This window comes from Euwallacea fornicatus, chromosome 26 (genome assembly GCF_040115645.1).
Source record: "Euwallacea fornicatus isolate EFF26 chromosome 26, ASM4011564v1, whole genome shotgun sequence".
In the NCBI taxonomy this organism is placed as follows: Eukaryota; Metazoa; Arthropoda; class Insecta; order Coleoptera; family Curculionidae; genus Euwallacea; species Euwallacea fornicatus.
In genome coordinates this window covers 3,058,092-3,085,013 of record NC_089566.1, presented here as the reverse complement: position 1 = coordinate 3,085,013, position 26,922 = coordinate 3,058,092, and the positions used below count along the sequence as shown (strand labels likewise).

The 26,922-nt window shown below is 32.9% G+C and overlaps 2 protein-coding genes across 2 annotated transcripts; one reads left to right on the top strand and one right to left on the bottom strand.

The window, feature by feature from the left end:
- On the top strand, nt 1-25,228 carry Klp31E (kinesin-like protein 31E). The gene is made up of 8 exons (XM_066296636.1): nt 1-497; nt 12,966-13,157; nt 20,448-20,709; nt 22,077-24,015; nt 24,069-24,400; nt 24,460-24,626; nt 24,685-24,870; nt 24,947-25,228. The coding sequence occupies exons 1-8, from the start codon at nt 460-462 to the stop codon at nt 24,957-24,959; spliced, it is 3,129 nt and encodes a 1,042-aa protein (XP_066152733.1). The 5' UTR covers nt 1-459; the 3' UTR covers nt 24,960-25,228.
- Nucleotides 24,652-26,906, bottom strand: LOC136347016 (protein KRTCAP2 homolog). Its single transcript, XM_066296638.1, has 4 exons — nt 26,760-26,906; nt 26,399-26,617; nt 26,275-26,341; nt 24,652-25,485 (listed from the first exon to the last, which is right to left on the bottom strand). The coding sequence occupies exons 1-4, from the start codon at nt 26,761-26,763 to the stop codon at nt 25,374-25,376; spliced, it is 402 nt and encodes a 133-aa protein (XP_066152735.1). The 5' UTR covers nt 26,764-26,906; the 3' UTR covers nt 24,652-25,373.
- Nucleotides 26,907-26,922: the final 16 nt, after the last annotated feature.

Sequence of the window (26,922 nt, the reverse complement as noted above, 5' to 3'; positions counted from 1 at the left end):
GCATACAAGTCCAATATACAGTTAGTCACCTTCTAGCGGCAGTGAGAAACGGCGGTATGCCATACTGAGCAGGCTTCGAAAACCCGATCTATACTTCCACTTTATAGTTTCATGTGCGATATCGCGATCTTTGTCTTGCTCACGCAAATCATGTGGGACGATAAGAGGAGAGGCTAAATCTTGCACGGATACTTTCACGACTGCTAACATCATATGTATTAATCCAGGCTCCTGAAGGATCCAAATTCGAAAGTAACTTAAAAAAATGACTGAAAACCTGGATGATCGGCCCGTAACTGACAATATATCAATGTTCGTTTGCCGGGATGCTGTGAATATAGTGTTCAAAAACCTTTTGTTCTTTAAAGCTTTGGTTAATTAATATGTGTTGAGCAGGTGTCTAATGCGCGAACGAATTTTGGAATTCTCAAGGGTTTCTTTAGGAGAACTGCAAAAAATATGGAAGACGATGATGTTTCGGTCCGCGTGGCTGTCAGGTATGCCCAGAAAATTATTTTTGCACAAAAAAGGGTTTAGAATTTCAGGTAGAGTTAACAAAGTATGTACCTGAATTTGCTGAGAGCTTGAGCTTCAACAAGGAAAATACTTTTGAGAACACTGATTTAATTTCTTTGATTTTCTTTGAACCCTTAGGACCGATAAAACCGTAACTAACCGTGGATGATATATAGTAATGTAGTTCATGATCCCTTACTTCTAATTCTGGTTTTAATAGGTAATTGAACCTTCGAATTTATCACTATGTTGTTTTCAAAACTTCAAACAGAACATATCTACCAAAATGTGACGTACTCTTTTATAAACATTTGATATCTTAACAGATAAGATTAACGAAACACGAGAAAATTAAATCGATTTTCATAAAGCATGATATATATGTATCAATCGTATATTTTATGTGTACAGTGTGTTCCGAATTGGTCCGCCTTATACAGGGTTAGCGGCGTAGCTCGTTCTTTAGAAAAAATTTTATTTCCCACTATCGGGCAATGAAATGTGGCTTAAACCTCAATAACTTGCTTATTTCAAATGGGGCACCCTGTCGAGAATCAATCCGACGAACTTCAAAAATATTTGTATACAGATTTTATTTGATACAGAATTAAATGCTGTATTTAAAAATGCTTTAAAGTACAAAGTGTCTCATTTCAAATTAGCAAGTTTTCGAGATTTGAAGACATGCAATATCTGGGGCACATTTCGGGGGGTCGTGGAAGACTTTTTTATTAAATTTAAATACGTCAAAATGCAACTTGTTAGATTCTCTTTGAGTTCCAGAACATCGCTTCCAAAATTTACGGTGGTTAACGCACAATACTGATTTCCATGGGACATTGCAGCTGTCAAAATTTTCAAATTTTTCGGTAAAACTTGGAAGTGGGAAATTTTGGACATAAGATACTTCAAATAGACTGATCTTAAAGTTCAATGAGAAATCTAAAAATGATAAAAAAACATTGGGAAATTCCATTTAAAATAACTAAATTGGTACCAACGGAAGCGCAGCCATTTTGAAGATATTTTACTTTAATTCAAAATCGTCAATTCTACCCTGAAACTAAATATCATTAGGCTATCATAGTGGGAAATTAAAAATGTTCTAATGGACTGGTTGCGCGGCTAACGCTGTACCTCAGGAACTATAGGAGTTACGTTGTTGTTTAAAATAAAAAACATTTTGGATATTAATGGCAGTAATGTTATGTCGAACACAGAGTTGCTCTAACTGTTCAGGTTTTTGAGAAATTGTGGGAAATTAAGCAAATATATTTGCAAAAGAAACTCTTATAATTTCTTTTAATTTTTTAATTTAACGAACCAAACAAGTTTAATTAAAAAGAAAACTATAGAGTAAAACCAAATACAGAAGAACGCAACTTTAAAATTGCAAAGATTAACGCTACAATGCTTAAATTTTTTTTGTTTAGTTTGTTGATTATATTTTTGTTCAATAACATGTCAATTTGGCGATATTCTGGATACTGGATACTATTCAGAATTTTGTCAAATTGACATGTTATTCAACAAAAATATAATCAATATAACAAGAAAATTCTGTTTTCAAAGCCCTGCATCTCAAGAATTCATGTTCATATGAACTTTTCATCTTAAAATTAGTAAAAAATTAACTGTTTAAAATGTGTACAAGTGCTTAATAAACACGCTGTATTGACATGATGGTAAGTATTAACTGAACCATCTGTCATAGTACCTTGTTTTACTCAACAATTATCGGTTAGTAAAACAGTAAGTACTAATTAAAGGTATATGGAAATGGGACCTCTCGTCACGAAACAAAAAAGTGGAAGTAAATTAATTACCAGTATTACGCTGTCACTTTTATTATAACGAAAATAAACCGACTCTTGGTTTAAAATAAACTTCACTCACCGCTCCTGAGGGGTTATGGCCTCGAAAATACTCGGTGAACCAAGCAAGGAAAACAATCTTTGACAAACTAGTATATTTAGATTTATCTAATTTTTCTTAAGGAAGTTTTACTTTAACTAAAATTGTGATAAATGAAGTCACATCTTTTTGCATAATCTTATTAGTCCTGAGAGGTTAATTATAAACCATTAAAACTCGATGGTAAATATTTAAGCTGGAATTTTCGTATAACTTCCGATGGACTTATTAAATAGTTAATCATTATTGTCATTGTACAGAATTTTCATGAAAGGGACATATGAAAACAGGTTACCCTGTATACATCCTTTATCAAAGAAACAATACTCAGATAAATTACCTAGGCACCGTTTGTGTCTGTTATTGACATCCGAAGAAGGAACCGGAGAGATACAAAAATAAAAATAAAATAAGGCCTTTATACTGGGTGTTACAAATACGAGGCATTCGTATTGCTATTTTGTAGTTCTATGAGATAGAGAATTAACTAAATGGAATCGTAGCTGGACATTTTAATACTAAATATATTTTTTTAATTAATAAAGAAAAAATGACTTCTTCCGGAAAAAACTGAACAAAACATTTTTTTAAATATTTTTTACGACTTTTGGGTGATTATTTTTAAGAACTAACAACATTTCCCTGAGGCACCTTTTTCCTCTTTTAGTTTAACATGCAAAACATCGCTAACTACATAGATGTTATAAATGTTGGCCTGCTTGGTGGTAGCCTCGATTCCTGAAGTTTCATCTCAAGGTTCTCCAAAAGTATTTCTTCCTTTAAAGGTTTCCAACTAATTACAAACAACAAAGCACAGATTATTCTCTTAGATCGCTGTCAACATCGCCATTCCAGGTGAATGTTAGTTTTTTACTCATCAAAAAACACTTGAAAATTCTTCTTCTTGATTTCTGCTCTTATAATTCAATTTATGGATTTTCTATAATTTCCAGCTGTCTTTTTGAATTCCGACCCAAAATGTTATATAAACCCTCCCAGCTTCAAATTCTTTTATTTTAATAATATAAAAAACAACTTTTTTGCTATATTTTATAAGTTTGTCCCAAGCAAGGTTTAACGAAGACGTTTTTAGCGGTTGCGCAACAACCAAATATAATTTCGACGACAAGGAGGCAATAATGGCATTGAACACTTCACTCTTTTTGTGAATTGTAGAGACGTAAATCAGAAATAAAATTGAGTGAAAACTGTTTTGCATTGTTTGATATATTAAAAAAAATTAAATGAGTTTGTACGTGTCTGTGTGTGAGGTTTTTTTTTGAGGAAGATAAAAAAGTATAATAGGAAAATGCAAAAAATATGTTTTCAGTCTGTTTCGAATATTTCTGGAAATATTTGAATTTTTTTAATTTGCATTTTAACACGTTTGCCACGCATAAAAACCGCAAGTTTGCCTCCATTTACCCAACTTTTTATCCGGTAGTCCCGCTTTCTTAGATTCTGATAACTTTACTAACAAAACTAATTTCACGGGAACAAGATAGCATTGAACGTTTTGAGTTTGTGACACCCTGTATACAGGAAATAAGCTCTATTTGTGCGATAGGATGCTAAATTCGTTCAATCTAAATATAGGCAACATCTGTAAGTAGGCAGTGAACAAGTGAACTTGGTGTAAGAGATTGTTTTTATTTGACAAATATAACTGGCTATAAAAATAAAAAAAACAATACACTCGTAATATGTTGGATTCTAATTATTTCATTAATAATTTTTGTAAATTTTACTATTATATTGACTACCTACCATAGAATCAAATGTTTAAATTGGAACTTCGCTCGCAAAAACTAGATCGAAGATTCTCGTCGTAGCACTTGTGAAAAGGTACTTTCAAGGCTAAAAATGAGATCTTTGCAACATTCGTGGTTACTGTTAATTCGACGCATTCTTTGGGGAGGTGATACGGCACGAGATAAGGAGTAAATGATGCATATTCCATATGTGCATATTCCAAAACTCACTAGATTTTGAGTTATTTCATTTTTTGCTTTAATTCGGTATCTTAACGATTTTAGAGTGATTTCTCAAGAAATTCTTTTTGTTTTTTTTTACCTTTGCCACTCGTTCACTTGTTCAACGTTGTGATCTCTGGTTAGATAAGTGATCGAGTGGCATAAGCAAAAACTTCTAAAAAGGTTTTCTTAAAAAGTCACCCTGAAACCATTAAGACGCCGAATTAAAAAAATCCAAATAATCCAAAATTTACTGAGGTTTGAAAAAATACATATATGGGTTCAATTTACTCCTTACTTAATGCCTTACCACCTCTCCGAAGGAATACGTGAAATTACCAGTAACCCTGCATACATATATTGATTTCACCTGAAAGTTGATACCTTTATACAAAACCGATAATTATCTTTATATTATGGGATGTAACAATATGTGTTCTATTTTGAGGTACCTACGCCAATACACACCGTTTAAGATTAATAACTTAATTGTGCCTTAATATAATTCTGCATGCCCATTTAAACTCATGTGGAGTTGACATTCTTGGGGGCATTTTAATTTAATCCGTCATCAGAAGCTTCTTGCTTTGATTAAAACTTGTATGACGTGTTTTAATTCAATTAAAAATCGAAAATATCAATATTATTTTGAAAAATTTAATGAGTGTAAAAATCAAGCATATGTATATTGTATACATTGTGTTTTAGAATAGATCTTTTAACTTTTTCTGTAGGTTCCTGTGATAGAAAAAAAATCATATGAACATGAGTTCGTTTTAAATTTCTTGCCTGAAATTCAGGTGATAAAAAAATATTATTTTTTTAGTTTTTCCTATTAAGTTTATCCCGGCATTAAATATGAAAAAAAAATATATGAAGAGCGTAAAATATGTATAGAGACACATTTTTTTGAAGAGAAAACGATGTTTCATATTTCTTAAAAAAAAATTCTAGTGAATTTATTTCATAATTTTAACCGTTATCATGGAAGACAAATATATTAGTGGTTAACTAATATTAAAACTACAAGGCTAAATGAGCGATATTTCGTTAGAAGATGGTACCGAAAGCATCTTGCACTTGCAACAATGTATGTTTCAACCGTTTTACATATATTATCGCACACTCTTTGAAACACCACCGGTGTGTGTTTTATTGTGCTAAACGAATAAATTATACGATTTGCCAATTACAGATTGTTGCGATTTGTTTTTTCCATGAAAACAGTTACGGTCATAAAAAATATTCAAGAGACCTTTTTTCACAAAAACTAGGAGGAAAAAATTCAAATATTTAGCGAACTGTAAATAGCTCTATATACTCCTTGTAATACTCAATTCTTGACCACAATGCCTAATGGCTGTTGTTGAACTCTTGGTTCAGTCTCCTCAAATATTTTTACGGTCCAATTACAGTTGAGACATTTTTGATATTTTCTCGACACAAATTGGACACAATTTGTATCGGGACAGTCAAATTCTCACCATTTTTTGAAACAATACTTAATAATTAAAGTAACACCCTCTCGTGTCAAATATCGGTTCATGTTTAAAAAATGGAGACTTTTTAAAATCGAATTGTCAAAGGAGTTTGACAGTTAAACCATAACTGAAAATATGGCACCAAATTTAAATTGTACGTTTTTGTCGGGACATCTTTATTACGTCCACTCTTTGTCTCATTGTTAGGTAAGAGATCATTCTAAAGAGTTGTATGCTTTTAAACATCCGGTATACGACCCAGATAGCCCACATAATACCAAAAAGCTTGCTGGATAAGCGCATAAAGCGAGGTGTATACGCTATAAAATAAAACATCACAGGAACTACTTATACGCGAACTATGTCCTGATCAGCCTTGATCAGGAACCTTATTAAGCCGTGTCTGATTATAATCTATATTGGATAAAGAATGTGGTTCGTTGCCATTTAATATAAATATTTTAACAACCATATAATTTAATGCAATTCTCAATTAAACGAATTGGAGAATAGAAAACCTTTAACAGCTTCAATAAATTTGAGGCAAGGCCGTAACGACGTAAAGGCCATATGAATTTGAGAAATGGGCTGTTTATGAGTAATGCTATTTCAACAATCTTTACACGCCTAACACTTTCTTAGTATTATTATTTTAAGAATAATTCCACTTGGAGAAATATTTTCTCCAAGTGGTACGAGGAAATGGAAAGTTTTATTAGTGGTCACTAATGATGAGCATCTATTTGCCTGATGATACAATATTCTTGGGCAATAATTAGAAACGCGTTTCCATTATTAAAGCTACTTCATATTACCCACTTAAACAATATTTAACAACCTACATCACCCAGTAGTCTATAGCAATATTTAAATGTTGTGCCACATATGTATAACACCTACGGCCTACGGAAGACTAGTATTTAGGTACCTACCAACTTTTGCTGCTTCTTTTGTGCTGCTTAATTGTTATTCACACAATCTAAATAAGATTATGCAAATGGAACTTCTTATCTAGAATACAAAATTGACAAATTCGAATCTGTATCGAGTCTGTAAGTGTTTTTATTTTCTAGCCTTTGTCGAATGAAGAAAATTCGAAAGCTAGATGTGAGAACGTAAGACTTTATGGCCATGGAATACACTCGTGTGTATACCTTATGGCACACAATTATTATAGTTGGCACTTCAATCTCCATTGCGAACGCCTACACGGACAGTCTTTCGTAATTTTTGTGAACTTACCTACGCAATTCCTCGAACAAACAGATATGCAAATTTTGAAATAAGTGCTGTATATTAGAGATCTGCTTATTCTTATGCACATACACACCATAATTTGACAATAGGTAAACTTGAAATGTAGACATTATATGTACATAGTGCGAACATTGAGACATATTTTTCACATGTACAGTTACTTAATAGTTATTAGCGAACCTTAGCTAATTTTTCACACATATTTAAGAAATTGCATTTCGTTTTCAAGGCTAAAAAATTACTATGATTACGTCTCCTCCATACCGTGTAAGAACACCTGTTTTAATGACGGCAATTTATTTATGTGTTTTTTGTCAATCCCAATTACCTAGTAGGTTACTTAACTATGTATTCGCAAAATAGATCTATTAAATATGTCGGAATTTCATTATGAACAATTTCTATGGTTAAAAAATGTTAATATCTTATCAAAATATTGAAAGACAAACTAACAAATTTACTACTCGACATCGATTCTACCTTTCTACAGGGTGGCTCTAAAATATCTGTAGAAAATTCTACTACTAAAAGAGTATAACTCTTTTTATTACCTGGTAAAAAATTGTGTGTTTTCCCGCATGTTTTATGAAAAAAAGGTATTTTAGTGAAAATCCCTACGGCCACCTCTTCTTAAAATGTTTCAACTTTAACGTTCGCTAGATTGCTTGAAAAATAAGTGTAAAATACATATTTATTCTTAGAGTTGAAATAAGAAAGAAAACAAAATATTCAATTATCCTATTATTATAACACTTATGAAGTAATAAATCTCTAATAAATATATTTAGCTATTTCGTTTATAGCAAAAATCCTGACTAACATCATGAATTATCTACGCCCCTAAGACTTTTGTATTAATGAGATGCAAACATTGCCATATTTGTATCACGCATTGCGTGGGTTTTGGCGGGCTTGTTATTGACCGTAGATAAGATAAGCCATTAATATCATACTGGCAAAAAATAATGATGAGTACATACAGGGAATCAATGGCAAACTTGCTCACCAAACGAAATCACATTTTCTGAATGGACAAGGTATACCAAATGATTTTGGTTAAAATAAAAAACAATGTTTTTAACCCTCCTTTGAACGGGTGCCTTATCAGTTTTACATTCGCACAGGTGGGGTCTGTGAGGAGTAAAACTGGTAAGATCGCTAGTGACACTTATTTTTTTTTTTGGATAATTTCGTGTGAATAGGTTTACTATGAGTCTTTTATGACGTACTGTGTGATATAAAATCGTTTATGAAATTATGTCTTTGTGTGTCGATTAAAATTAACCAAGTCCCAATTTTAACACGTATTTTTTATAAAATTCGGAACAAAAACCTTCAGAAAAAAAACCAATTTTTTAACCATTTATTCGCTGGAATTCTCCAAATTCGGGTCTGCAATTGAATCATTGTCGAAATTATTAATTTCACTGTCTATTAGAATTTCTTCATAAAGTTGGATTAGCTTCTTTACTTACTCCACATACATATGTATCCATTTCAGAGTACTAACGCGTAAACGTTCATCTGGTATGAGAAATAAGATTGTTAAAGTTTTTAAGAATTTTCCTTTTCATAACATGTAAATACAATCAAGTATTAGTTTAGTTTTATTTCTTAACATCAATAGAAGCACTACAAATGATATATAGCCCCTTTATTTAACCTCGAACTGATCGGCTGGGGGAATCACCAAATTATTTAGTAGATCCCATTGGTCTAAGAATAGCGCCAATGTTGCTAACTTGGACCTTTCATCACAACAGATTCAAACGGGTGAGGTCTAATGGAATATATCATATGAAAGCTATTGACATTAAAAAAAAATTATTTCTATATTGAAAAAATAGTTGCTTTTTATGTTCTTGAAAGATATTCCAAATATCGAAATTTAAAAAAAAATATAAAGCATTTTCCTCTTGTCATGGACTCACAGACTCCACCCGTTAAATGGATAGTTAAGAGTTTAAGGATTGTTTTTCTGTAATTGTATCTAATCTTGACTGCATTGATTTAATCAACTTTTTACAGTAACATCGATCAATTTTGCTCTGTTCATCTGCAGGCATCGTTTTAGTTCAGTTTTATTTGAAGTACTATGTTGTCGGTTACCACACTTGAAAGTAGTATCTAAAGTACTTTCTGAGACAATTTAAAAATAACGATTTGAAGAGAAAAATTTCAACATCCTCTATCGAAAAATTTGGGCTGTTGCCCACATATGTTCACTTGAAATTTTTTTCATAAAATATTAGCACGGTATTAAAGAGCACCCTAAATGTAAAATTGGTGTCTCTGACCAATTTCCGTTTAAATTGTTGCTTGTACGTATTGTTAGTTAATTACAAGGTCTTAATTTAATTGCATTGTTACTATTCGCATTTTAAGGGCAATTTAATCGAATTTGGTGCACTCACTACAAAAAAAAAACATGTCAGAAACTGCACCTATTCAATAATGACGAAATGTGTTTGCGTATCCAAACAAAAAAATACTGACTGTGTGATCTGAAGGTGGTCATTCCTATTTCGGATGCAGAAAAACAGGTTTGATTTGATTATCTTATTACACATTTTCGTTGAAATTTTCATGATATATTTATTTTCATATATACAGGGTGTTTAAAAAACATAGGTCCGGAAATATGTTGTTTCGAAGATAAAGGGTCTAAGTTTTTTCTTCCCCAGTAACGGTTTTTGGAAAATAATTTAAATAACTTTTGATAGATTTTTTTTTTAATTTGGTAACACTGATGGTCGTAATAAGAGGCTGATTTGACATTAAATAGATTAAAATTATTAAGTCCGGTGAAGCCAAGGGGGGACACCTTAACCAAATTTATTGACAAAGCAATGTACACCACTGACTTTAATTAAAGCTCGATATTTTTTTGAGATGACGCAACTAAAAATACAAATTTTTTTGTTTCTTGAATTTTCATCGTATTTTGATTCGTTTACGAGATAATAAATAAAAACAATTTTATTGCATACTCATTTATCATACAAAAAACTTTTTAAAAAATCCAAGAATATTTTGTGCTCTGATGAAGTTTGAAAAATGTTTAAAAATCAGTTAAAAGATATTTGAAATTATTTTTCAAAGATCATTATCGGAAAAAAAATGTTAGATCCTCTATCGTGGAAACAATACATTTCCGGACCTATGTTTATTGGAATTTTGTGTCGTAAAATGACTTGAGAAAGCGCCTTCTTAAATATTGTCGTGACTTTTTTGACAACCCGGTATATATAGGTGTGATGTGTGATAATGTGGCGACTTAATCGTTAAAAAATAGTCTTTAAACCTACACCTATCTCGATTGTAGGTAACAGAAGGAAAATAATTTTTATTGCTGTTTGGTGTTAATTTATGAGGTGGTGATGCCTTCAAAAATCAATACGTTCGCCTAGATTGTACATATTTTCTGAATTATTGAAATGGTTCCTCGACTTGTGCCAGAAAAAGATATTGAATAATTGATTTGTATATCAGGAAACTTGTCAACCTGAAAATACATTATTTCATGGGAAATTATTTGCTAACATTAATGAAATTCTCCAGTATAAGTAAATAGAGCAATAATAAATGAATAAAGTTTAGGATGATTATTATTCAATCAATTCTCGTTTGTTTATCGAGGCATTGCTACCTTGACAACACAACCGAGACGATTGAGTAAAAACCATTACCAAATTGGTTTTTTCCACGTATTGCTGAGTTTTTCTTGGTCTAAAGATTATTGTTACTTGTGCATATATGATAGTTACAATCTGCGCAAATATACAGGCTATTTCGGTAACTATTACAAGACGACATCTCCGTTATGATTAGAGATCCTCGAAAATGTTTTGGTAACAAATTGTTTGGTTTGACGAAACGAATTATGATGTGAGATTTTATTGTTTTTACTATTTCCGGTTATACCGGAAGTCAATGTCAATTTCCTTATTTCGATTGAAACACCTTGTATATTTTTGTATTTTTTTAATTCCACACATTGCAGTGATTAAATAATAAGTATAAATAAATAAATAATAAATTACAGATGAACTGCTGAGCTCTGCGCAACCAAAAATCGCATATGGCATTTAAACATAAGGCCTAGGAACAGAGAGACCTAATGATCATTTAATAACTTTAATGTGTGAAATCTAAAAATGCAAAAATATACAAGGTGTTCCATTTGAAATGAAAAAGTTGACATTAACTTCCGCTATAACCTGAAATATTAAAAACAGTGAAGTTCCACCATATCATGTGTTTCATGAAATTAGCAATATGTCCCCAAAAATATTTTTGAGCGTCTTTAATCATAACGGAATATATCGCCTTGTAACAGAGTTATTGAGATACTCTGTATAACACTGGTTCGTGTAAGGATTAAGCTACTTGACTGCATGACTTCTACTAGACAATGTTTATACATAACTTAGCAGTTTCGCATGGAAATGAAATTTTGATTAACTTAGAAATTTAAAAAAGAAGCAATGCTGTTTCTGTTAGAGACAAACTTATTAAAGCGTTAAATCACTTCACGATTCTATGTGTTCGCAACTAAATGAGGCACCATATACTTCCTACTGCTTATACAGCTGGTTAAAATTCTGTATGTAAAAAGAGATTGAATTTCTTAATCATTCGTAATTTACATTACATACTTTGTAATTTCAAGGACATTCATTCGCAATACAATTATATCTACAGTTTTCTGAAGAATCAGCATGTACAGGGTGAGTAACTAAGAGAAGTTGACGAGTGCACTTCGTAAAATAGGGACACTAATGATGTCTGTCGAAAATAGAATCGCCTTGAGAAGTTAAAATGAGCATGCGAAAACCATTAGCTCTAACTTGTTTGGAAGGTACAAAATAGAGCATGTCATATGAAATATTTACAAAGAATTACTATGAAATAGTAAAATACCAAAATTTATAAAAAACACTAATAAAAGATTGTTTTGTGTGAAGAAAGTTGTAACGGATGGTCATCAAAACGCACAAAATCGGCGATGACCGGTAAACTTAGCGCGTTTGGTAAATATTTTCTTATTTACCATTAATCAACATAATGGATAACAACTGATGAATCTGTTTAATATATACAGTTAGTCACAAAATTGAGTATACATCTATTGATTTTTTAAACAATTTAAGTAAATCGAGATTTAACCCAATTTGAATATTTTATTATCACTTCAATTTGTAGCCCCAACACAACCCTACATTTTTTTATAAAAACTTTATTATTAGAATTTAAAAAGCCGTTTTTATAATTCCTACAGGGTTCTAGGATGTTTGCTGTAGATTCTATCGTAGAACACTCTCCTTTACCATATTTAATTTTTTATTTAATTAATATCTTATTATCGTAACTGTTCTTTTTTCCAACCAACCTAATGATGAAAAAATATTTGTAGAACACTATTTGAAATAACAACTTTTTTGAATTTAAAAATTTTTTATTCCAATAATTTTTTTCAAAAACTTAAAATATTTTTGTTGATTCTGTAATCGTTTATGAAAATTCGTTAATTTTTCACTAATTTAAAATTTACTTCATCACTTGATATCAAGTAGTTTTGTAGATATTTGAATTTTAACAAAAATCTACAAGTGTTGACAAAAATCGTAAAAATCAAAATACATCAAAAACAGTTGGGAATTTTTACATTATCAGGATTTTTTTTCACAAAAAAAATAAATGCTCCAAAAATATATTAAGTTTGTAATTTTCGACATACATATTGTCAGGTCGCAAAGATGAACTCCGTATTCGATACTTATTATTTTAATTACACTAAAGTGATATATTTTTTTGTTAACAGGATTAGGCCACAGACTCCCCGCGAAATCATCGACATGTGTCAAATGTGTACTACCATCACCCCGGGGGAACCACAGGTCACACTTGGCAGTGACAAGTCATTCACATACAACTATGTATTCGACAGCGACTCACGTCAAGATGAAATTTATGAAGCGTGCGTTGGATCGCTAGTGGAATCTTCATTGGAAGGGTAAATTATGTTCATGTGTTTGGCCAAGTGTCTAGTATATTTGGAACCATGTTTATGTGCTACTTTGCTTATTATACAGGATGATTCACTGTAGAAGGCAGGATAAACGTTCACGGAAAACGGGACACACGAACATTTTAAAAATTTACAGTTTCTTGTTCTGTCGACTTAAAATCTTTACAGTAATTAGACATTGTCGGATATATAAAAAAAGGTGTACCTTCGATATATTAAATTGGACATCCTGTATATTATTTCATTTTGAGGCTCACTATTTCCTTTTGATAATGAATTTTGCTTTAACAATCTTTATATTTGTCTCTAGCGATTTTCAAAATATTAATTAATTTTAATGAGGCCCTCATGAAACCTCTGTTATATTGGAGTTTGAATTTACAGAGAACAAGGGTCTTGGATTGAAAATTCCTGCGGAAATGTCCAGGACTCTGTCTCGTATAAGGAGATGGTTCTACATTATATAGCATGGCTGAAAAATACGTATTTTTATGGTTAGTTTTTAAACGGGCCCGGGTGTGTGTTTTTAAATAGAATGTTTTGTACATTAGTCAGTACGCTGAAACAAACTTAAATTTGCCTTAAAATGATATATCATGTTCCTATACGTAAACCATCAAACTTCATCACACATCACTAAATAAATACTATATATCGTATCTAACCATTTAACAATTTTGGCACTTTTGCAAAAATGGCTTTAAAAACGCTATGATGGTTGAAAACTATGCAATTCTTCAATCAATTTAACAGGTAATGGGTTTCTGAACAGCTTCGTTTGCGCGGTTATACAAATACAAAATAACCGTTATAATTTTTTTAAATTCTAGCTAAACTCATAAAAACAATGAAATAGTAGAATTGTTTAATCTATACATTAGATATTAAAAATGACTGCCATTGAATTCTAAGCATATCAAAATGCGTACATTTAGAAACCGATTTGTGGTCCTCTGTATCTCATTTGCATTAGGCTCACGAATGCAGTCGGTCTCACGTTGACGCAAGTTCTCTTTGTGATTTGTTAGTGTGATATAAACCTATTCATTTATCTTATCTCACGAGTAAAAACTTAGTGGGGTAAAATCGGGAGATTTAGCAGATTAATTTCGCGGGTCTAAACGCGTAAACCAATGGTCATCAATCACTTCAAAGAGCTCCCTTGTCGCCTTCTGACGGCAATGAGTCAGTATTGCATTCAGACAAAACCAACAGTTGCGATCTTCTACATTTAGATTTCCTAAAAAAAAGCATCTATTATCGATCGAATTTAAGAGTTCGTCGCAATTAGTTAAGGTTATTCGGTTATCCTTCATAAAATAAAACACATGAAACCTGAATTTTTTGTTGAAATCCACTTCCTTGTGTAAATAAAAGTATAGATTTCATTGAGCTTATTGCATATTACTGCTTAATTTGATTATATTGCTAATGGAAACTAATCTCATTAAAGTTTTATTTCGGTACACATGTTTTGTGGTTTACTGAATTTTCGCGTCACTGCTTTAAATACGCGTAAAATGCACAACTTCGTTAGCTGGGAAATTGTTCGGCAAATTTTTACCAAAAGAAACCAATGTTTAGAAAGTATACACAAAACAACATTTATTTATGAAATTACCGTTTAGGCATACGAACATACTACAACGTTTTAAAGAGTGATTCCAATGTCTTTCAGCGTAGTTTCATATGTATAGGGTGTTCAACGAAAAACGAACTGTAGTAGATTTAGCGTCTAACCCCAAGGTATCCGTTTTGAGCCAATCTAGTCAAAATTATACCACTTTTCCTACGTGGGGCACACTAGTAAATCTTTCCAAAATAATGTGCAAAATTTAAGTTTTTTGTGAGTTTGAGTCATTTTGTAACACAAGTTTTATTAGGGTCTTGTTTTGAAAAAATAACAATGTAATTATTTAATTTTTCGAAAGTCACTTGAGATAAGTGTAGAAATTCTGTATCAGAAATTATTAATAAGAAAAACTGAATCTTGAAATAAAATAATATACAAGGAACCCCATTTAATATACTGGAGTTATTACTACTCTTTTATAAAACCGGCAACGTCGTCTTGCTGAAAATGTTTCCGGTCGATAAAGCAAAACTCATTATCAGCGTGTGTCCGGTTTTCCGTGAACGTGCAACTACTACCACCGACCGTAAATCACCCTGTACAGGGTATCCGGAGATAATGTTGAAATATTTTGGGAGGTAATTCTAGTGGTTAAAATAATAGCCAAACGTCTTATAAAGATACCCCTAAAATTGCTTTTTAAAGGGGGCTAAAACTCTTTAAAAGGAGAATTTCGAAAATTATACAGGATGCCTCAGTAACTCTGTTGCAAGGCGATATCTCTTTTATGATTAGAGATACTAAAAAATGTTTTGGGAGCAAATTGTTTCTTTGATGAAACGCAGTACGTGGTGCGACTTTATTGTTTTTATTTCTTCTGTTTATACTGGCAGCGAATGCCAATTTCTTACTTGAATTGGAAAACTCTGTATATTTTTACATTTCCAGATTCCACAAATTAAAGCGGTTAATTAATTATTAGGTCTCCCAATTCCTAGATTTTTCATTTTCATCATATTTCATGGTAACGACTAAACAAGAGACTACTAATACTGACTATGCTATTTTGCCAAACAACAACCATACTGCTTGCAAAGCTAACAGAGATATTTCGATATATTATTACTCAATAGTAAAACTTGCAAACTTGATTAAGAATGATGAATCATTTCGTAGATATATTACTGGTATGAGGAGAGTTTCGACGAAATTGCAGGCATGCTTTTGAGCTGTGCCCAGCCAAAAGGCGCAAATGGCATTTAAACGTAAGGTTCAGGAATAAGGAGGCTTAATAATTATTTAATAACTTTAATGTGTAAAATCTAAAAATGCAAAAATATACAAGGTGTTTCATTTGAATTCAAGAAGTTGACATTGACTTCCGTTATAACCGCAAGTAGTAAAAACAGTAAAATCCTACCACATAATACATTTTATCAAATCAAATAATTTGGACCAATACATTTTCGAATAACTCTAACCATAACGGAGATATCGCCTTGCAACAGAATTACTGGAACACCCTGTATTTTGACAATATTTTCAAATCGGTTAAAATTAAAAGTATGAAATTCAGTATAGTTTAATAAGCTGGAATGCAAAAATTTTTTTGTGTCAATTATTGCGGACATTTGTCAAAGGCGTTACATACGTTGCCCTAACTTTTTTTGTGAGGCATTTCTTAACTTTCGATATCAAATCAATGAATGGTAAATGTTTTTAAGTAAAAAAGGTTTCCTTGTTTCATCTCGTTAGGATAGATGGTTTTCTAGAAAAATGAATTTTTATGAACCGATCCATGATTATATGGATATCCAAGTGCGTCTTACTAAATATGGCAGGCATCCTTGTAATAGATTTTTTTCTTATTCAGCGATAACAAGATTAATATTATTAAGGGTTTATCACTTACTCAGATCAAAAGTTGAAAATGCTCTTCCTTTATCTCAATGCATACTCTTATTTGTTTCGAAAATATTCTGAAAATAACACGTTCAGGGTTCCCCGTTTAAGGGACTCTAGCTTCTTTAAGAAGAAACTTTTGGGGTATGTTTATAAGACCTGTTTAAAATTATTTTATTCTGTAGAATCATCTCCCCAAATATTTCGACAATTTTCAGACACCCTATATATTTATCACTGTTGGGTACCCCAATTCTCCAAATATTATACAAATAACATGAAGGTGTTTGAATGAACTTATTCCGGCCGTTATACAGACAATATGTTTGCACAAATTTTAGGTGAGTTTCAACTGCCATATGTGATTCTCACTGAACATTAGATCTCAATGGAAATAATTTAGTTTCCATTGCATAACGAAAGACAGACACTTAATTTAAATTGCGTGACTGCAAAATCTACCTTTAACAATATTTCACCGGTAAATGACGTGTTGAGCCAACCTTATTCCCGGTCGAAGCCACTTGCATAATTCCTATTTTGCATTAAGTACGCTGCTGTAATGCGACGATTTTCTATGCCAGCCATAGATTCGAAATTAAGCACGTATTTCAAAAATCATAGGCGCAGTAAGTGGGTATCAACTACAAAAGTACTATGATTATTTAGGGAAAAGGTAGGCCTTTGATAAAAAATTGCCCCACAAAATTCAGAGATATTAGGTTCTTTTGGGTATTGCTTAGAGCTAGCAACACAGGAATTATTTATTTTTGTGATTCTTATCATAAAAAACAAAAAAATAATGTTGGTATTTTTTAAATTTATTTTATTTATTTAAGAAAATCAAAAAATAATAAAGATGCTTTCAAAATCGAAAATAACATAAAAACTACATCTCGAAAATTCAGTATGTCGTATGGCCTTCTCTAACATGTACAATTGCTTCACATCTTGTTGACATACTCTCAGTGTGATGGTTTACCTTATTTTATACTAAATTTTCTCATAATCGTGGAAGTTCTCGAAGCTGTGCCATTGTTAGGGGCCGTGGTCGATGTTCTTCAACATTTCTTTGCATCATATCCCACACACGTTCAATGGCGTTAAGGTCAGGTGATCTTGACGGAAGCGGTAAATGTTCGATCGCTACATTTTCAATCGCATCTGTAACGATTGCTGCACGATACAGTTGGACATTATGGTATTTTGATTAGATTTAAAGGAAAAATGTGAAATAACAATAAACTTAATTTTTTTTTATCCACATTGATGGGGTTGTCAATCAATGTCGTCGTTATCCCGATTATTGTGGTAGTTAAGAACATCACGATTTACCTGGTTTAAATTAAATACCAATGGAAATTGCGCTTTACGTGAGTTTACCTCGCGTGAACTACTTTGATTGACATTTAAATGGAAATGAAGAAATTTAGTTGATGAACCCCCATCCTCACCTAAACTTACTGACGTCTTCATGTTTAGCATATAATATTTAATTGGCCTTGAACAAATATATTAAATTTTGACTATATTTTATACAAATGTCAGAAAGTTGAAAGTCAGTAAATGATTAAAGTGCCAAGTACATTTAAATTATTCCATTGGACAATTTAAATTCATTAATTGGGGTTTTTATAATTGATGATGTGTTGACGCGATCCTACTTCTTACAAATTCATTAATGCGATTCAGCATACTCCTGACGAGGCGGACAATATCCTTTTGGAGTATTTCATGCCAGACAGCTTCTATATCATGCTTTGGGAAAGTAAAGTTACCAATTTCTTACCAATAATGTCCCACACGTGTTCAATTGGAGACAAATCTGGGAGTTTTGGAGGTCAAGGCAGCAGTTCAACCTGAGCTTAAGGAAGTACTCCAACGCTATCCTTTCCAGGTGTGATTGAGCATTATCCTTTTGAAAGATAAGATTTTTGAGAGATCTTAAGTATGGTTCCACCATTTCTTGTATGCACCGCTGTGTGGTCGTATTGTCTCTAATAAATACTGGAGGTGACCTAAAGCTATAAGCAATGACGTCCCACACCATAACACCAACAATACGATGTATAATACTTCTGGACAAAAAAATATAGATTTCGTCGTTCTTCATGTCGCTTTCTAACTCGTGTCCGACTGTTATACATGTCCGTACAGAATTTGGATTCTTCACTCAAGACTATTGTTTTCTACCCATTACAGCAGGATACTCGTTCTCTACTTCATCAAAACCAACTTTGTTTGTGCTCTGGAGCTAAAGGTAAGACAAATTGTGGTCCGTATTAAAATAGATCAGATCTTCTGATTCATCAGCATTCATGCTGTCTTCCAATACCTCTGTCGTGTCTTCACTGATTGGTAATTGTTCTGATGTTAAAAAATGCATCCCGTATAACAATCTTAGGCGACGATCTTGGAGTGGTACCGTCCTGCGAACTCATCCGCTTCCCTGGCTCTTTGTTTCCGACATTCCTCACTCTATGCCTCCAACAACATCCGACTACAGTATCTGCATTCCGGTTGGCTGCAACCGTGACATCCCGAACTGAAACTTCGGTCTCCCATGAACCAACAACTCTTTTCCTATCAAACTCACTCAAATGTCGATAATTTGCATTTCTTCGTACGCTTATCATTGTAGACCCTATTTAAAATTAATAGAAAGTACTATTTTCAAAGAACAAACACGCTGCGGCATCAGAAATTTGTTTTTGTATCATAAATATTTGTACAAAATATTATCGACATTTTTACTGGGTGTTCGGGTTTCAACGTCACTTAGTACATGTTTTCGATTTCCGAGATACCATACGGGGTGACTCATTTGTCTGAATCTGGTTACAGCAGAGCTTTTGTATCACAATCAACGGTACGGGGATAATATTGCTATCTAGCACCTTCTGCAGACGCACATTTAACATTAAGTACAAACCGTCTTGTAATCTCGCATTGAACAGAACACAAAGCAAAATCGAGACTTGCCTTCATAGGCGATTTTCCATTTATGGTTACCCATCGATGGACGTGTGAATATTCTGATGCCCCTAAAAACGGCATTCTGTAATTTCGCATTCGATTTGAGTTAATTGCTCCAATGGGTTTCTTATCGAAAAAAACAATTAATACTTGATAACCGGGTTTTCGTGAGCCACCTTTATAAATAACTATACCCTTTTATGAGCTATCAAAATAAAAATTCTGGTATACTGGGGCATGAAATGTCAGCTAGTTGTTCCATTTTCAAGGAAATTAAGGTTGGGCGTCCGCTAGTAAAATATGAGTACAAATAGAACATTTAGTCAGTTAAAGAAATGCGATGCGGTAGAGTGGGGTGACTGCTCCGATTTTGAGAATTTTTTTTCATATAACTTTCATTGCTGTAATGACCGTATAGAATCTAACTCCACTTTAATGTTGGATAGACTAAGACCTTTCAATCACTTGAAAGGTCTTAGTCCATTCATATGTATTAAATCAAGTATTGATGATTAGTGTTTTCTATGTTCACAAAATCGTTAAAAGGGTTCACTAAAAAGAGCTTCAAAACAAACAGAAATCAATGAAGCACCATGAAACTTTAGTCAGGCACTTCTAGAACTATCGTCTTAAATATATTACTGCGATTTCAATTTCGGCAAATGGCCAATCGCAGACTGAAGCATTATTAAATTTTACCCCAATAAAACATGCCTTAGGCTAATAACATAATAAGCAACTAATTAAGATTCAAAAACAGGAGCATAATTTGTCATCCACTAATACGAGCCAAATAAAAATGAAAGCAGTAATTACTCTATCAGGTACAATGCAACTGTGCTGGCTTATGGACAAACAGGATCTGGTAAAACTTACACTATGGGTACGGGCTTCGATGTCGAACTTCCTAACGAGCAAAAAGGCATAATCCCCCGGGCTATCCATCATCTATTTGATGGGATCAAGACTCGAATAGATAGGGCACATGAGAATGGGATGATCGTTCCTGAATTTAAAATCACAGTCCAGTTTATGGAGCTATACAATGAAGAAGTTATAGACTTATTTAACCCATCTTATACGAGAGTGAGTATATAATGTTGACGGAAAAACTTGACCCTCTCCTCATAATCTTCTGGTATAAATGGTTTTTCGGGAAATTCACAAGGTATGCCACCAGTTACTTTGAGGGGTAAGTAATAGCATTTCTTTGAAATTAAAATAACACTTTACACTCCTTATACAGACACGATTTTGTCTGCACGTAATCAGTTCTGTTTCTCTAATAGATTTCGAGAACACTGTTGTGTTGAATGTAGGAAACCCTGCAGTTAGGCGTAAATGCTAAAAATTCCAAATTTAAAAGATAAATCTCTCGTTTTAAGAAGAATTTTATGATTTTGTTATATATTAACGGATTATTGCAATGTACGTATAGGTGAGATGTTGAGGGGATATTCAGGGTTATTCATATTTGCTGCTCAGCAGTGCAATTTCAAAAACCGTAAAAGAACGAACGAGGGTATTTCATAAGACTTTTTCTTCTGCAGAGGACGACGTCATCGAATTTTTAATATGACGTTTGGGAACCATTATCAGCTTTATTTTTTCTAATACGAATCTGATATTTTTATTATTGTTTTTAAGCCGTTGTTCTTCAGAACAGAACATTTTTATGCGCTGAAAAATATTTCATCATACTCATACATATAAGTTGATGTATTTCGTCAAGAATTTAATGGTTAAAGTAAACAATATAAATTTGCTAAACGTAGATTGATTAATAAAAGCTGGATGAGGTCATTTTCGAATATTTTATGTAAATTAATTTAATTTAATTCACGAATTAAAATTAAATGTAGGTACCTAATATTTTTCTTATTTTTGTGAAGTATTTTTATGGCAAAGTATATTTTTAGAAAGGACGCATATGCTTAACACACAATGTCATACTTGATTTTATTCAGAAGATCAGGTGTTTTCAAAAATATATTAAAAAAGGTTAAAAAATGATGATAGGGCCAAAAATCCGAACGTCGTGTTAATAATCCGATTATACTGCTTTGTAAAGCATAAAGTACCAATGAAAAAGTGGCATTTATTTTTTTTTAATTCAACAAATAAATTCAGAATAACAAAAAAATGTGTATCAGTTTTTATCGATTATTTCTGGAAGCTGTAGTAATTTTCTTAATGTTAAAAAGTAATTATGCTTTGCATTAAAAAAGCCAAAATTATCCCAATTTGACCGATTTCGTATCTCTTATAGTTTTCGATATTCCCAAAATAAGCGGTGAGTTTCAATTACCATACGTTATATTATGCTTGTACTGCTTCAAAACCTTGAATTATTTTGTGAATTGTCCGAAAATTTACCCTTATCAAAGATTGTGGAGACGTCGAGTTTTTGTTGAACCACCCTGTAGAACGTTTGACCCTAAACTAATTTTCAGGAGAAAGTTTATAAGATTCATGAAGATCCCTATGGAGGAATTCAAGTAAAAGGAGTGACATTCAAAACTGTCCAAAGTGCTGAGGAAGCTTTACAATGCTTGAGACTAGGGGCGCTATCGCGTACTACCGCTAGTACTCAAATGAACACGCAGTCGTCGAGATCACATGCAATTTTCACCCTTCACGTGAAACAGCAAAGACAATTCCCCAGTGAAGATGAAAATGTAATTCCTGACGAATTTGAAACGCTTAGTGCCAAATTCCACTTTGTCGATTTGGCCGGGTCGGAGAGACTGAAAAGGACTGGTGCTACTGGAGAAAGGCAGAAAGAAGGGATTTCTATCAATTGTGGTTTGTTGGCTTTGGGGAATGTAATTTCAGCACTAGGGGACAAAACTAAAAGGGCCCTGCATGTGCCCTATAGGGACTCCAAGCTGACGCGACTGTTGCAGGATAGTTTGGGTGGGAATAGTCAGACTGTGATGATTGCTTGCGTTAGTCCGAGTGATCGAGACTTCATGGAGACTTTAAATACGCTTAAATATGCTAACAGAGCACGTAACATTAAGAATAAGATTTTCATTAACCAAGACAAGAGTTCGAAAACTATTAGCCAACTTAGACAGCAAATCGCTCAGCTTCAGCTGGAGCTCGTCGAATACAAACAAGGAAAACGCATCATTAGGGAAGATGGTACTGAAAGCGTTAATGATATGTTTTACGAGAACAACATGTTGCAAGGAGAAATTAGTAATTTAAGGACTCGACTTAAAGCTATGCAAGAAACGATCGACGCGTTGACTTTAAAAAATAGCGACTTACTGACAGAAAAAACAATGGGGAGCTGGATAACCAGCGAAAGTAATAGCGAAGTAGCAGATCTAGTCCAAGCATATTTAAAGGAAATCGAAGAACTTAGAGCGAAATTAATAGAATCGAACCATACTTGTGAACAACTCAGGAAACAGCTCAGTCGTTCCCAGAGCCCACAGAGACATAATTTGATGTTCAGTTCGAGCTTAATTAGTGACAATTCCAGTTTACTTGAAGAAGCCAAACGCAACTTACAGCGAGAAAAGGAAGCTCTAAATCGCCGATCGCTAGAACTAGAACAAGATAGCGACGGAGACAGCGAGCACGAATCTACAAGCGACAATGAAGAAGTCAACAATGAACTTAACGACGAATTAATTACTTTGACTAACGATATTGACATGAAACAAAAGTTAATAGATGAGCTTGAGTTATCTCAAAGGCGGATGCAAACCATGAGGCAGCATTACGAAGACAAACTTATACAACTTCAGCTACACATTCAAAACACTCAGGAAGAAAGAGATAAAGTGCTCCATAAGTACAGCGGTCACTTGGAACCTTCGGATAAAATCAAAAAAGTTAAAGAAGATTACACTCGTAAAATCAATGACATGCAGAGAGAGTTAAAACGATTGCAAGCCGCTCAGAAGGAGCACGCGAGACTTCTAAGAAACCACAGCCAATACGAGCAACAGTTAAAGGGTTATAGAGATGAACTGCTCGATATGAAACGGGCTAAAGTTAGATTAATAAACAAAATGAGGGAAGAAGCTCAAAAACATAACGAGGCAGAAATGAAGCGCGAACGAGAGATCGCCAAGCTCAGAAAAGAGACTCGGAAGAACGCTAACGTGATCAAAACTATGGAAAACGAAAGAAGAATCAGGGATCAAGTGCTGAAGAGGAAACAAGAAGAAGTATCAGTATTAAGGAAAAACCAAAGAGGCAGACTGAGTCTGAAAGCGGCGGGAAGGGTTTTCAACAAAGCATTTTCAGAAAGATCGGCAAAGCAGAAGTGGCTGCAGATGGAAAAATCTGTAAACAATATCGCTTTAAATCGTAGGGGATTAGTTGAGCAAGAAGTACGAATGGAACACTTCTTGGAGAAGCGCAAAGCACTTGGTAAGATATTAATCATCAATGCCAAGGACAATAATATTTTAATAAATTTTTAGGTAAAGAATTAGAAGTACTAGAAGAACGGAGAAAACAAGCAGTGCATAAGGATCATGACATTATTCAACTGGACAGCTACATTGAAGACATTAAAGAAAACATTAATTATGTACAAGAAATTATCTCGGAAACTCAGCACAATGTCATGGATATAGAGAAAACTTTGGATCCAGCGGATACTGCAGATTTGGACCAAATTGTGGCATCAGTGTATGACGTGGACGAAGCCAAATACATAATTCAGAAGTTGTATAACATGACTCTAGCTCAGAGCCATTCTGTGGCTCAGAGGGATGCCAAACTTCGAGAGAATGAAGCAAATATGGCCGAGGTACCCGCCTTCGACTGACTGACGCATTCAAATTTATCCTTTTCAATTTATTATTGCAGCTTCAACAAGAAGCAATCGTGAAAGGCCAACTTCTAGATCATCTGTTACATAACGAAATTCCAATATTTTCCAAAGAATTAGTTACTAGTGTATCAAGTAACACTAACGACACAACTAGTTCGAACAATTCGTCCAGATCAACATCACCAGCTCCGCCCGACACACAGTAAGTATTAATAGTAGTAAATTAATTATTTAAACATTTTGAATATATTATTTATTAGCTTACAAGTTCCTGAACCTCAAGTTCCACAAAGTAGGTCAAAAGTAAGAAGACGAACAGCTCATCCAAATGAAATGCTGTTTGGACTAAACCCCAATTCAAATATGACGCAGTCTCATGACACACATAGTATGTTTAAATTGGACTACAGTTTACAAAGAGTCCCTAGTGTTCCCGGGAGTCTGAAGTTAGTATTTGTCATAAAGTTATTAGTATTTATTGTAGACAACAGTTTCTCATAAACACCTCCTCTTTCCTTGCAGATTGAACTCTTGATCAGTGAAGAACTGCATGCTTTTCCAGAAGAGAATAACTATAAAAAAGTGAGTGAAACAGAAATGTTTTTTCTTGCTATGTTAATAAGTAGCAATTTTATCTACCAACAACTAATAATGGTTTTGCATTGTTAATCTTTTCCTCCTTATCAATTTTATTATTATTATTAGTAATGTTGTTAATACTTGTATGACGTTTATTATATATTTGTAGAATAATATTACTAGAAAGATTTATAAATATAGGACTAATGTTTTTCAGAAGGAAAAGTTGTTTTAATTCTCAAAATCAATCCTTTTTTAATTTAACTGGATTAAAAAGAGATTCACATGATTTTCTTTAAATAATATAAAAAAATTACACATACTATATGTACCACAATAATATGAAATAGACCTAGCTCTTAATCTAGAGTTAGTTGTTTTTTTTCTTCTTACTGCCAGGAAGAGGTTGAACAGCTACTTGCACATGCACCTTCTGGGAGTACCTATTGATATAAAACAAGGCCAGCAGAGACAAAAGCAAACTGAAATAGAAAAAAAATCATTATCCCTGATTATGAAATTCCAGGTTTAAAATAACTAAATATTAAGGGTGTCCAGAAATGACTTGCAAATCGACATTATCCAAAATCATATGCCATTATTTGAATGAAATCTTTCTTGTTTCTGATTGTAGAGTGAATTTAAATAAATCACAATGAATGTGTACTGTTATTAAGAATGATGACAATACTATTCAAGTAGGATATCATATAATTTATGCAAAGTTAACAAGAAAAAGTATAAGCATTATCTAACTAAACACTTAAAAACAATAAAATTTTGAATTTTATTGAGCCCCAGGAAAAAGTCCAATGTGTGTCTAGTTTCTTAAAACCCCTTAAACAACTGATTGATGCTCCTGACCTGTGTCTTATTAGTTTATTGCTTATGTTGTCCAAAGTGCTTGAAGAGGTTGAACATTAATAGATGTGCAATTAATAGAAAGCATTCCCTTAAAGTTATGACAATTAATCATCTGTTGCACCTACCTATCTGGACATTTAAACAATTTTTAGGATCCCTTTGTTCCTCAACACAATTCTACTGTTTTTGAGGGTAATTCATTGTACAAGGCTATCCATAAGAGATATTTGTTGTTTCAGTTTTGTGCAATATGCTTTAGTGCTTTTAATTTTTTAAATGACTGTGTTTAGGGTATTTGCATTCTTTTTCAAGACAATTTGTTTAGAGTTTATAAAATTTGAATGTATTTTCAAATATCTTGACAAACATTTTTAAACCACAAAAAAATTTATAATATTATGTTTTACCTTGAAGTTCCAGCAACTCTATGTACACTTGCTGCTGCTGAGACTGCCAGTAGCAAAGAAAAGGCAACTAAAAAATAAAAATGTGTTGTAACGAATATTTCTTTTGAAAAATTAACCTTAATACCTTCTGGAAATACTCCTACAGTATAAGATTTACCAAAAAACATACTTTCACAATTACCAATAGCAGTTAATATGAAAGTAAAGAGAAAGGAACCAAGTAAACCCCCAAGCAAGGTCTGCTGACTTGATGAGGCTAACCAGGTTTTCCACATCTGCATTGCAGAAACTAATATAAGACAGCTGATAATGGAAACCGTCAGAGAAGTTTTAGTTGTTGCAGCTGAAATAAAAATCCAAGATTGAATGCAATATGATAAAATCAGTTGTGTTTATATTGTGAAGAATTCTTATATATTCCTGGATTAGTCGACGTTCAGGTTCAGATTTGCCGAGCATTGAATATTTAATTTCCTAATGCTTACCCATGTTTGTAGAAAATTCGTTCTTGTAATATTTATAAATTGTTTAAAGTAGAATAATATTTATAGGTTTAGATCTTTTAAATAAAACCTTAATTTCTGAATTTGAACCTTAGTTAAAATTAAAAGACAGATCGTAAGTTCATCCTGATACCATCACAAAATG

Excerpts from the sequence above, each read along its gene's own strand:
- Klp31E (XM_066296636.1), top strand. The coding sequence starts at position 460 with ATGGAAGACGATGATGTTTCGGTCCGCGTGGCTGTCAG. Across the intron at positions 20,710-22,076 it reads TTAACCCATCTTATACGAGA|GAGAAAGTTTATAAGATTCA; the intron begins GTGAGTATATAA and ends ACTAATTTTCAG. Across the intron at positions 24,627-24,684 it reads CCAGCTCCGCCCGACACACA|CTTACAAGTTCCTGAACCTC; the intron begins GTAAGTATTAAT and ends ATTATTTATTAG.
- LOC136347016 (XM_066296638.1), bottom strand. Across the intron at positions 26,342-26,398 it reads TGTAGGAGTATTTCCAGAAG|TTGCCTTTTCTTTGCTACTG; the intron begins GTATTAAGGTTA and ends TTTATTTTTTAG. Across the intron at positions 25,486-26,274 it reads AGAGTTGCTGGAACTTCAAG|TTTGCTTTTGTCTCTGCTGG; the intron begins GTAAAACATAAT and ends TTTCTATTTCAG.